The sequence below is a fragment of the Xyrauchen texanus genome, chromosome 27, assembly GCF_025860055.1.
Source record: "Xyrauchen texanus isolate HMW12.3.18 chromosome 27, RBS_HiC_50CHRs, whole genome shotgun sequence".
Lineage (NCBI taxonomy): Eukaryota > Metazoa > Chordata > Actinopteri > Cypriniformes > Catostomidae > Xyrauchen > Xyrauchen texanus.
In genome coordinates this window covers 29,580,037-29,592,555 of record NC_068302.1, presented here as the reverse complement: position 1 = coordinate 29,592,555, position 12,519 = coordinate 29,580,037, and the positions used below count along the sequence as shown (strand labels likewise).

General features: G+C 38.6%; 1 protein-coding gene across 2 annotated transcripts in view; it reads right to left on the bottom strand.

The window, feature by feature from the left end:
* The window catches only part of LOC127621234 (semaphorin-6B-like), a 147,807-nt gene that overhangs the window by 43,471 nt on the left and 91,817 nt on the right, over positions 1-12,519 (bottom strand). For both annotated transcript variants that reach the window (XM_052094740.1, XM_052094741.1), the window contains exons 7-10: positions 12,087-12,177; positions 9,632-9,751; positions 8,940-9,028; positions 6,561-6,778 (exon numbers count right to left, since the gene is read on the bottom strand). In XM_052094740.1, coding sequence (XP_051950700.1) covers positions 6,561-6,778; positions 8,940-9,028; positions 9,632-9,751; positions 12,087-12,177 — 518 coding nt within the window. The remainder of the gene's footprint in view (positions 1-6,560; positions 6,779-8,939; positions 9,029-9,631; positions 9,752-12,086; positions 12,178-12,519) is intronic.

Sequence of the window (12,519 nt, the reverse complement as noted above, 5' to 3'; positions counted from 1 at the left end):
CCAAATGTAGAACTGCCACTTTTTTGTTTTTAGCACCATTCTGGGAAAACTCTAGAGACTGTTGTGCATGAAAATCCCAGGAGATCAGCAGTTACAAAAATATTCAAAATAGCCCGTCTGGCACCAACAATCTCAGCACACAGTCGAAATCACTGAGATCATATTTTCCCCCATTCTGATGGTTTATTTGACATTAACTGAAGATCCTGACCCGTATCTGCCTGATTTTATGCATTGTACTGCTGCCAAACGATTGGCTGATAAACAGATAAGTAGGAGTACAAATTTTTCCTGTTTAATTTCTTCCATAGGGATTTCATAAAATCTTTCATTAAAGAGTTATAAGCCATGAACCAAACCAACCAGCTCTGTGGTGAATCACTACATTACAAATTTTGATTTCAAGCAAAAAAGGTATTTGAAAAATCTGATAAAAAAAACCAGGGTGCAAGACTGTGTCTTCTTAATTAAGGGAATAAACTACAATCCCATGAAGTATTACAAATGACAATCAAATTAAAAACTATGGAAAAGTATAAAACTACTGATTTTTAGTTGTTGGTTATACACATATAAACAATATATTTAGATATATAAACACTGTAAATAGTTTGAGTGTAGGGAGACAAATGGCGTGATTTGTTTGCAGTGATTCTCTGATTGGTGGATTGTTTTCCTTCAGGATCATGGGTAATGTAGTTCTTCACAAGTAATTCCGCTATTAAACACAACTTTAAAAAGAAATTTGAAGCATTTCCCATTGCTAAAGAACCTTGGAGCTCACAGTAGGTCTGTCTGTCTGTTTATAATTTACCTTTAAAAATGTATACTCCTAAACAGAAAATGTATGGGATTTTTACATCTGAAACTAGACTGTTGCACTTTATTAGGTTGTTGATTTAAAAGGCAGCTGCCTATAGCCAGCTAGGCAGCTCAGGTTTTGAAACAGGGCCTTTGTTTTTCCATCCTCCTGGAGCTAAAACAACCAACACATGTCTCCAAAACACCACCTTTTTCTTCAAGAAACAGAATCCTTAGAGACACTTCTTGGGTGCAGTCCATGGGCTCTTAGACATATCTCTGATGAAAGGCTCAGGTCTGGACTCTCAGCCTCTTATTTGGAACAGAGTGACACTGGAGTTCTTCTCCAAAGTCGCCCACACTGATCTGGGCTTTTTATTCTGAGTAGGCATGCTTGAGTGTGGCTTGCTGGGATTAGAAGGGAATTAATGTGAAAGTCTGCAAAGCTCAGGGTCAGAAGCGAAGGATGAGCAGCAGTCTCCCACAGCATTTGGGGACATATCTGCCACACATCCAGCACTTTTGTGTGTGAAGCTGTAGGCTAGACAGCTTCTAAGGATGACATTTTGAGTGACAGCACTGAAACAGTCCAAAAGATCAACAGATTCAGCCTTACATCAACTGTGACAACATAAGTTGTGATTTTTGACAAAACCTCCAGCAGACCTCATTATGCTTATCTCAGCCTGACAGTGTTCAGTGTCATCAGTGTCATCAGCCTGACACACTGTGGACATTCTCAAAGGCCCGACAGGTGAGCTTGCTTGCAGCAATTGTTCTCCTCAGAAGAAAACTTTCTTTCTTCAGAACAGAAGCAAATTTTCTTTGTTCCTAGTTGTCAGGGGACACACCACATAGTTTGTGACTATTAAAGCTAACAGTAAAGAGGCAGCTAGTACTCCAATATAATACTTTTTATTTGGCCTACATTATTTCAACTTTTACTTGTAGCTATTGCTTATACTGCATCTATCATAAGTCTTTTATATCACACTTAAGCATATTGCATACACACAAAAAATACAGTTTAAAACCATTTTGTGCTACAGTGGAATGTTGTGCTGTACTTAAATAAATATTCCAGTTTTATACAAGTTAAGCTCAGTTGACAACATTGTGGCATAATCTGATTACCACAAAAAAATACAGTAATTTTGAATTGTACCTCCTGTTCTTTAAAAACAATAAAACATTATGGTCACAGTCAGGCACTTACAACTGAAGTGAAAAGGGACATTTTTTGGAGGATTTAAAGGCAGAAATGGGAAGCTTATAATTTTATAAAAGCACTTACATGAGTTCTTCTGTTAAAACTGGTGTATTATTTGAGCTGTGATGTCGTTATTATGGTCATACATGGTTTAGACTTTACATCATCATGGCAATGAAGTTGTAAAACTGGACTAACTTTACATAGAAAAGGTTAGTACGTGATTTTAACACATTAAAGTCATGTTAACATGCATATTTTTTATGTATTGTGGATACAGTGAGAATTTTAACATTTACGGACTGGCACCATTCACTTCCATTGCATGTGCCTCACAGTAACACAGCTTTTTGCTTTTTTAATGAAAAGGAGGGACAAGTAAAAAAAGAAAAAAAAAAAAAAAACACAGAGACACAATAAAACCACCATAAAAGTAATCAATACTCATTCACTATATTCCAAGTCTTCTGAAGCCCTACGCTCACTTTGTGTAATGAACAGAATGAAATGTAAGTTATTATTCGCTCTCAAAATATTAAATAAAGTGCTAAAATCAAATAGGGTGGTGACTTAACATCAATAACATAAAATCTCATTGGTTCTTATTGTGTCTCACAACCAAACGTCACGAAGACATCAGGTTGAACATTTGGTTACAAGAAGCAATGAGAACAAATGAGCTTTGACAGCTTAACAGACTGGAGTCAATATTTACTGTCATTATGGCAAAAGAAAAAAAAAAACTCTGAAGACTTTAAAATTCACATTTTGTGTTCCAAGGAAGACAAACAATGATGTGTGGGTGAGTAAATAATGACAGAATTTTCATTTTCAGGTAAACTATTCCTTCAATCTGTTACAGGGGACATAATCTATGAACACTTTTTCTCTGAAATGTATTTATTTTAGTCAAGGTTTTGTAATTCTCAATTTTATACATTGCAATTTAGATTTATGCCATTTTCCATCCTCTTTCTGACCATTAGGATTAAACAGGCTGTTTTTGCCTTTCGTTGGTAGGGATTAATACTTAAAGGAATAGTTAACCCTAAAATGTCTTATGTATGATGGTGAGTACACGATGAGAGAATTTTCAATTTTGGGTGAACTATTCCTTTAAAGAATTCAATAGCTATTGCCTTAATTATAGTTGTCTCCACAAATAAAACTGGGAGAGGAGCAAGTATTTTAACGTTGAAAAAAATTATACACCACTTTTTGTGATCCATTTTTTTCACAATTTTTATATACATAATATAATGTTCAGTGAAGGAAATCGGATGTGTTGCTCTATGGTAACACTAATAAGCTGAACCGAAAAGTTCCTCTTAGAGAATGTGTCTCTATCCTGCATAACTTATCTTGGAGCTCTGTCAAATCGCTTCTCAATTGCTCTCTCCTGTTTTTCCTCTTCAACTTTATGAGGCCCCTCTGTCTCCACTCTCTCTTTAAATGTCCCTTAGCTGGCTCAATCTTGCTAATCTTGGCTTGTGGTTCTCCAGCAGAGCTGGGCTCTCTTCCATTTCCCCTTTCAATCTGAACTCTGCTTCCTCCTCCCGCACCCACCAATGATCCACTGATAGCCTGATCACACTCACCTGCAGCCTATCATTTACAGCAATCTAACTCCATCACCCCTGTCCTGTCTGGAGCCATGGCCCCATACCTACAAGCAACATGAGCTCAAATAAGATGCAATAAGATGAGTTCACCAAAAAGTGAAAATTCAATAATTATTTACTCAGTCATGTTGTTCCAAACCCATATGCCATTCTTACTTCTGTAGAACACAAAAAGAGATGTTAGGTAGAATGTTCTATCATTTTTCATTGCATATTTTTCCTATACAATAAAAGTGAATGGTGACTGAGCATTCTCAGCAGTTTGCGTTAGAACATAGTGCACATCTCCTCAACAAGCCACATGATAGGAGTTATCATTCATGTCCAAGCTTAAACTATGTTGGACGAGTTGTGTGCCAAAGTTTAATACTTAGTGGTTTGAACAAATATTAAAAGCAATGCTTGCCTTAACAATCACCACTAAATATTTGGAATGAGGGTAAATATTAAAAACAAGATTTAGAAACGTATATCTCTGCATGTATAAATAAACTAGATTTATGAGAAACCAGCAGAATGTAAACCACGCAATTTTTATCTGAGAATGAGTCATGGCCATTTAGAAGATCAGAACTTTACTACTTTCCTTCCCATAATGCTCATACCCATCTCGACCACATCCCAACATGCCCTCCTCTCATTCCCATAGTCCTCCCCTGCTGCTGTGCCTGCCACATGCTAACCAATCCAGGCAATTTGTCTGAAAGTGCTTTAACAGACCACACATCCTCCCGGCATGCTATCGAAGCCCCCTGTGCTGTTTATTGAGGAGTACAGCTGCAGACAAGAATGCTTGTTCAGCTGGACTCTCCCTGCCACTGCACCTCGCCTGGGTCTTATTGTAGAGCTGTTCTGTGCTCATGTACACCATCCATCTCTCACTGCGCCTGCCAAGGATCTCTGCCCTCAGGATAGGAGGGGAGAAGCGGAGGAGGGTAGAGGAGCATTCACAGATAATGCTGCCTTCAAGTCATGTCGAATGATCGTATTTATGAGAAGAAAGTACATGAACACTACCACAATGTCGTATTTAACAGTGGGGAAACTCAGAATTTTCATTAAAGGATAGTTAACCCAAAAATGAGAATTCTCTAATCATTTACTCACCCTCATGCCATCCCAGATGTGTATGACTTTCTTTCTTCTGCTGAACACAAACAAAGGTTTCTTAGAGGAATATCTCAGCTGGGCGGGGGGAGCATTTGGGTGCAGATGTGGGCTATTATTGACTCCCTCGTTCATTCGTACTTGATTGAGTGCCCCCCCATACATATACTCATCCCTCATTTCTTCGTCCCATACACGCCACCCCCCATAGCAGGTCATTAGCAGACCGAGATGTTATTAGAGTTGGCATTTGTTGAGGTCTAGCCCCTGCGCTGACACACACACACACATACACAAATGCACACATACACATTTGCATGCTGGGAGTCCTGCCCTTCCTCCATCTTTAGAGGGTCTTTCTCTTTATTTACATACACAGAGTTCTCACATAAATTTTACTCATGCATTCAATAAAGGGATAGTTCATCAAAAAAATTTAATTCCAATATCATTTACTCACACTCATGTTGTTCCAAATCCATATTACTTTCTTTCTTCCATGAAACAATGTGAGGCAGAGCATTAGCCTCATTCACCATTCACTTTAATTGCATCATATTGCATACAATGAAAGTGAATGGTGACTAAGACTGCCTCACATCTCCTTTTGTGTTGCACAAAAGAAAAAGGTTATGCAGGTTTGGAACATGAGTGAGTAAATGATTTATGGATGAACTATCCCTTTAGGTGTACGCTCACAAACTCTAAAAGCATGCACACATGAATCATTTTCTCAAAATGTTCTCTTCTCTCATTTCCTCTAATAGTCATTCTCTCTCAACTCTTTCAGCATCCTCTTCACTCCAATCCTCTTGACAGTCCTCCCTCTTGTTTTGTTCTCACATTTTTTCCTGTAATTATCTCCAGCAAACTCTGTCAAAACATGCACTTGCACCCTGATCCCAAAAATATATGTTTCTTTGTTGCTTCCCTCTCAAAGGGTGACATCTTGGTGACAGACTGTAAGCATGTGTATGTCTATCCACATCAATTCAATTCCTCATTCATCCATCCATTTCTATCTTTCTCCCTCCCCATCTCTTGTACTGCCTCTCATCATGCCATTAAAATCTGCAGTAATATTCCCGAAAGTGTTGAACCACTGTTCTATATTCAGAGGTTGACACCCATATTCCCACAAGACAATCTCCACCCAGAGCGAATGTACCCATTTTCCCAGCGCTCTGCCGTTGCCATCAGCCTGTGATATTTCCAGCTCAACTGTCTATCAATGAGGCAGCTAATGCGCTATATTTGGGAGTTCTTCTCTAGGGCTCTGGAGTCTGGTTGGAATTGGGTGGTTGCTTATGTCACGCATCCAAACTTTCTACCTGCATAAAGTGTGGTCCAGATTGCAAATTATTCTGGTCAAGACCCATCCACATACGAAGAAACTGTCTGACTGACATATAAGGCGACAAGCCACAGTTTGAAGTTTAGGGGCAGGTTAACCCTAGAATGCATGCTAATTTCACCAAACAATCTTACATATTTGGGTCTTTAGAGACCCAGCACATATATCTATCACAGATGGATCTACAAAATTGTCCAGATAGTGTCAAATGTAAAAAATATTTTCAAGACGGGGTCCTGGGTAGCTAAGTGAGTACTGACGCTGACTACCACCCCTGGAGTCGTGAGTTTGAATGTTAAGTTGTGCATCAGGCCAAACGGTTTGGAGCACGGGGAGTAACATTGTTCGATTCCAGCAGCATTTCCATTTGGACTACTAGGCAATTATTTTCTAGTTTCTTGACTTTTGCCAACAGCTGGCTTCTTAAATGCTTAATTGTAACATTTTGTAAAGGCTACTGATCTACCTGTTGGAGGGCGTGGAGAAGACGGCGAGGATGATATCCCTGCCATGCATACGGATGATGGGACTGGTGGAATGGAGGAGGTTGAAGTAGAAGTGGGAGTCTCCTGGGATGGAACAGTTCAGCCGCGCCTTCAGAAATGATGTCCACTGCTTTTCCAATACGCGCTGTGAACCGCCCTGATCATCTTTGCAAACACGTGCCACGCGAGACACAACCACCTAAGGTGTACACACACAGACAAAACACACATGAAGGCAGTTAAACAAAGCTAAATAGATCTGGAAAGCTGTTGTATCAGAGATATTAATTTTCTCTAATAATCTCTAATGTACACACAATGAACAGTGGTGTGTCCTTTCCATAACCTTGCAAATCTCATAATCCTTTTGGATTTTAAACAGATCTTGGAGACATGTTGCTGGTTTGTTTAATATAGCTAAGCGAATATAATTCATTCATGAAAATGTCAGCATTCTCTAAAATGAGTTCTCGGAGCGATTTCAAAAAAGCTGAATCCAAAGCACAGAGGGTTTTATTCTCTGAGGTCCAGCAACAAAAAAATGCTTGTGCATGAAAAACTCTGTTCTTGAGAAGTTCTGCATTGCTAATTTTTGGGTAAAAGGAAGCCTTGTTATTTGGTCAATGTATTTTTCTCAGTTTTGAGTAAATGATATGACGGATTGGTATTTCAGCTGTTCTGAAAAATAACAACAACTGAAAAAGAAGATTCTGTGTGCCTAAATTAGTTTTATAGGGCATGATTAAATTAAATATTCAGTACAAATCCACAGGAAAAGGTCACGCTGCTGTCTGACTGGAAATACAGTGGTTAGTCTTGACATTTGAATAATATTGCCAGACAGGACATACAGTAACACAATTTCAGATTACTTTCACCTCTTGCGCTCCCTCTCTCTCCGACACCCTACTGATCTCTCTGTCACTCCATATTCACTCATAAACTCTTTTCCTGTCCCAGATGAAGCATTTTATTGCTCATGGGTTTTCTCCTTTGTAGCTCAGGAGACTGAAGCATCAGTTTCATTTAAGAATAACTTTTTCTCAGACACATCCCAAAGGTGTTCTATTGAATTCAGATCCGGTGACTGGCAAGGCCACTGAAGAACAGTGAACTCATTGTCATATTCATGAAAAAAGTTTGAGAAGACTTTTTCTTTGTGACTGTGCATTATCATGCTGGAAATAGCCATCAGAAGATGTGTAAATTATTATGAATGAATTAATTATAAGATTATTAAAAATTGTGGCCATGAAGGGATGCAGATGGTTATCGACAATACTCAAATAGGCTATAGCGATCAAACGAGCACAAATTGTGCCAAAAAAAATTCCCCAAACCATTACACCACCGCCGCCAGACTGGACTGTTGACACAAGGCAGGTTAGGTCCAAGGATTCTGACCCTATCATATTTGTGCCTCAGCAGATATCCAGATTCATCAGACCAGGCTACATTTTTCCAGACTTCAACTCTGCAGCCTCAGCTTTCTGTTCTTGAATGACAGAAGTGAAACCCGACATCAGCTTCAAGGTTCGACGTGTTGTTCATTTTGAGATGCTATTCTGCTCACTACAATTGTACAGCGTGGTTATCTGAGTTACTGTAGCCTTTCTGTCAGCTTGAACCAGTCAGGCCATTCTCTTTTGACCTCCATCATCAACAAGGCATTTCCATCAGCAGAACTGCCGCTCACTGGATGTTTTTTGTTTTTGGCACCATTCGGAGTAAACTCTGGAGACTGTTGTGCATGAAAATCCCAGGAGAACAGCAGTTACAGAAATACTCAAACCTGCCCATCTGGCATGGTCAAAATCACTAAGATCAAATTTTTTCTCCATTCTGATGGTTGATGTGAACAGTAACTGAAGCTCCTGACCCATATCTGCCTGTCATAATGCACTGCTGCCACAGGGTTGGCTGATTAGATAATCACATGAATAAGTAGGTGTACAGGTGTTCCTAATAAGGAGCTCAGTGAGTGTATAATGAAGACTTTGTTACATTCCATGACCAAAAGTATGTGGACATCCCCTTCTAATTTATTGGTTTGGCTAGGCCCCTTAATTCCAGTAAACATAAATCTTAATGCTACAGCAATGACATTCTACAGAATTGTGTGCTTCCCACTTTATGGCAACAGTTTGTGGAAGGCAGTATGCCCCTGTTCACAAAGTGAGGTCTATAAAGAAATGGTTTACGGAGTTTGGTGTGGAAATCTTGTCTGCACCAAGCTCAGACCTGAACTCTTTTGAACAGCTTTGGTGATGAACTGGAACACAGACTGTGAGCCAATTAATTTGTGATTTTTGTTTTGACAACTGCCCACTCCTCCTCCTCTATGCACCTTTGCCTCTCACCTTCTCCAAGTAGTTGAACTCCATGGCCATCTCTCTGAAAAAGAAGTAGACATGCGGCCCCCATTCCACAGCACTTACAAAGAATGGCTCTGAAAAAGAATAAGCAGGATCAAACCATTAGAACTTCCTGTTTAGGATCCATTATTATCCATTATTGATCTCTCAGGTCACATGCCTTCATAAGTGCTGAATTGACTGAACCACAGTGTTGAACTATGACGCTGCACAGTGTTGAACTATCAATATGGCCATTCTCTAATTATTGAACATTAAAATATTCAAAATGTGTGGGAAAAATTTTTTATTGAATATTTGATATGGTTATAGAGAAAAGAACACAGTTAGAATCAGAACACAGGTGTGCTTTCACTACACTGCTGCATCAGTGAAAGATAAGATCAGGATACAGAGCACAGGAGCAAAGGAAGATGGTACAAGAGGGGGGTTGATATCAGTTTGACTGCAGAATCAGATGTGGATCTTAACACGGCTATCGACCCTGACACTAACTGACATGAGTGAAAACAAGGGGGCTTTCTAAAAACAGTTATGACACAAACATTAACACACAAACAATACTAAACTCTCTCTCACACTAATAATACACACACAAACAGCATTAATATTACATCCATGTGCTGACTCTGCACAGCTACCTCTCCCTGTCAACTAACGTTTGATGTCTTTAGTACCTCTAAACCATTTGGAGTCATGTTTCACTGTTCGTAGGGCAGGATTGTCCCCCAGACTCCTGTAGATGACGGCGTCGATGGCCAGGAAATCAGTCACTGTTGCAGTATAGAGATTGCCTTCTGTAGAAACAACACACAATAAAACTCTCTAAAACCTAGTGATCTGCCTCACAGTCTACAGCCTACACAGGCAGCTGTCTTCCAAGCTAGCATCCTCAGGCCATGCATACCAGTTGAAGTGTTGCTCACAAAAGAAACAAGCAATGTGGTCTGAAAAAACAAGCCCAAAATAAGCCACTTGCATCACCAAAATAAGTGAAAATAAACCATACATTTTTCTGGTGTGGTGAATTTATCAGCATAAAAATCACAACAACCATACAGTTAATTCAAGTTACATTTTTATTACAGATCTGCTTCTCAGTCAAAACCCAGCAGCATCAAATCTGCACAAATGCATCATATCTAACAATAATTCAGTGAAGACTTGGAAATTACTGAGAAATGTACTTTTTTTTAACTCTAGTAATGTTTTCCTTGTTCCTGGATTAGCTATGCATGTATATGTAGTAATTATACATAGTGGTTATAAAGGTCTTCATTCACAGAATCCGACATGCACAACAGGCAATTGGGCAAATAAATGTGTGATGCTGCAGTTTCCTTCAGGATCAAAGCACATGTTTAATTCTTTTAGGCAACACAAAGTGTTGTAGTTCCAAAAATGCACTGTGATAACCCCTTTGGATTTAGTTTCATGAAAAAATTATTGGAACAAAATTAACCAGTATTTGTGTGGGGTGCGGAGTTGCCTCCTAGGTAGAGGCGGCAACTGATTTATAAGCGGTTACCAACATTTAAAAATAACGTATTCACTCCGGAACAATTGAAAATCACTTTGTTGCTGTTTTGTAGGTTCTGCAAAAATTGTATTTAAATTGTATTAGTCCCTGGCGTTAACGTAGCAAAATTAAAGGAATGTTCCAGGTTAAATACAAGTTAAGCTCAATAAAAAGCATTTCTGGCATAATGTTGATTACCACAAAAATTTATTTAGACTCGTTCCTCCTTTTCTTTAAAAACAAAAAGGAAAAATCGAGGTTCCGGTGAGGGACTTACAATGGAAGTGAATGGGGCCAATTGTTTTTACATTAAAATACTCATTTTTTCTAAAGTATAACCACAAGACATAAAGGGTCTTATGTGTGTTAACATGATTTTAGTGTAATAAAATCACTAACAAACCTTTTCTGTGTAAAGTTATAGTCAATTATATAGCTTTGTTACCATGATGATATAATGACAACAAACTAAAAAATTATGATTTTCAGCTTTACAGCTCAAATAATACACAAGTTTTAACAGAAAATTAAATGCAAGTGCTTTTATAAAAGTATGAGCTTCACATTTCTGTGTTTAGACCCTCCAAAAATTGTCCATGTTTACTTCGATTGCAAGTGCCTCACTGTAACCTCGACTTTTGCTTTTTTTAAAAGAAAAGGAAGGACTAATCGAAATAAATTTTTGTGGTAATCAACATTATGCCACGAATGCAGTCGATTTGTCTTAACTTGTACTAAACCCGGAACATTCCTTTAATGCCTTTTCAAATTAAACGTATTAGTGTGGATGTAGTCTAACCGTCATGGAACCTAATACATGATCGATATTGAGCGCTCTACCTAGGAGGCAACTCCGCACCCCACACAAATACTGATTCAAAGAAGAGATGCGAATCATGACTGATTTTAATAGAATTTAGCCTAAGCATGTTGCTTAGCTAGCAATGCAATATATTTAATGTAAACCATGCTACAAAAAACAGAGTACACAAACATGACTATCCGGGATTATACTGTTAGTGCTGATCTATCTGGTGGTGCCTTAAAACACTGCATCAGAAGACAGCTCACTAGGTGTCCATCCCACTTTCTTACTTTTAGACCAAAAATATGGTCTCAATATACTTTCGTTAGCGTAATGCATCTTCGTATATTGAAAAATATTTCATTTCCTTTAGGTTCCTTGATGCTGGAAGAAGTAAAGGCGTAATGCTGTTAAAAGAACGTGCAGGACAGCATATGGGTATGATTAAGAGGTACACATAAATATTGTTCATGGACCGGCATGTAATTAAGTTAAAGAATAACTGCAGGAACATCAGTGTTACAACACTGCTTTGACAAACAGGTCTATATATATATTCCTGTAATATGCAGAGATGGTTTCCAGTCATGTACGTTGTCTTAATGCAAAAGGCATAAAAAATAACCCCAGCTCATACCAGCTTGGTCTGGTTTGCTGGTTTTAAAGAGGCTTTGGGCATTTGTCAGCTAGCTAGGCTCATAGAACAATTAGACAAGTTTAAACCAGTTAAGACCAGCAAATCAACTTCAAATCAAGCCATTTTTCAGCAGTAAGAGAAAGACAGGAAAAGAGATAGCGGCAGTCTCACCTGCAAACAGGGCCACATTGGCATGCTTTGGGTCATAAGGGCATCTAGCCATCCCACTGACCGTTTCAGCAACCATCTCTAGAGTGTCTCCCTACAACATACACACAGACACACACAGAAAGAGAAAACACATTCATTATTTAGAGGCAAAAAGTCAACCTTGCAAGGTCCAATGTACAGAAAATTGGTGGACAATGAGCACCTGCAAAATGCATGTAATCTTTTCAAATATACAGTTTGCTATTCCAGACATAAAAAAAACAAGAGAGAGAGAATGGCAAAACTAACATAAGCAGAGCTAGAATAACATGCATACAAAATTATTAAAAAAACATCCACAGGCGGTTAATAGTACAATTACAGCTGAAAGAAATAATGAATTACTCTCAGACCATTAAAACTAACTATAAATAAACGTGTGTGATCATTCTCT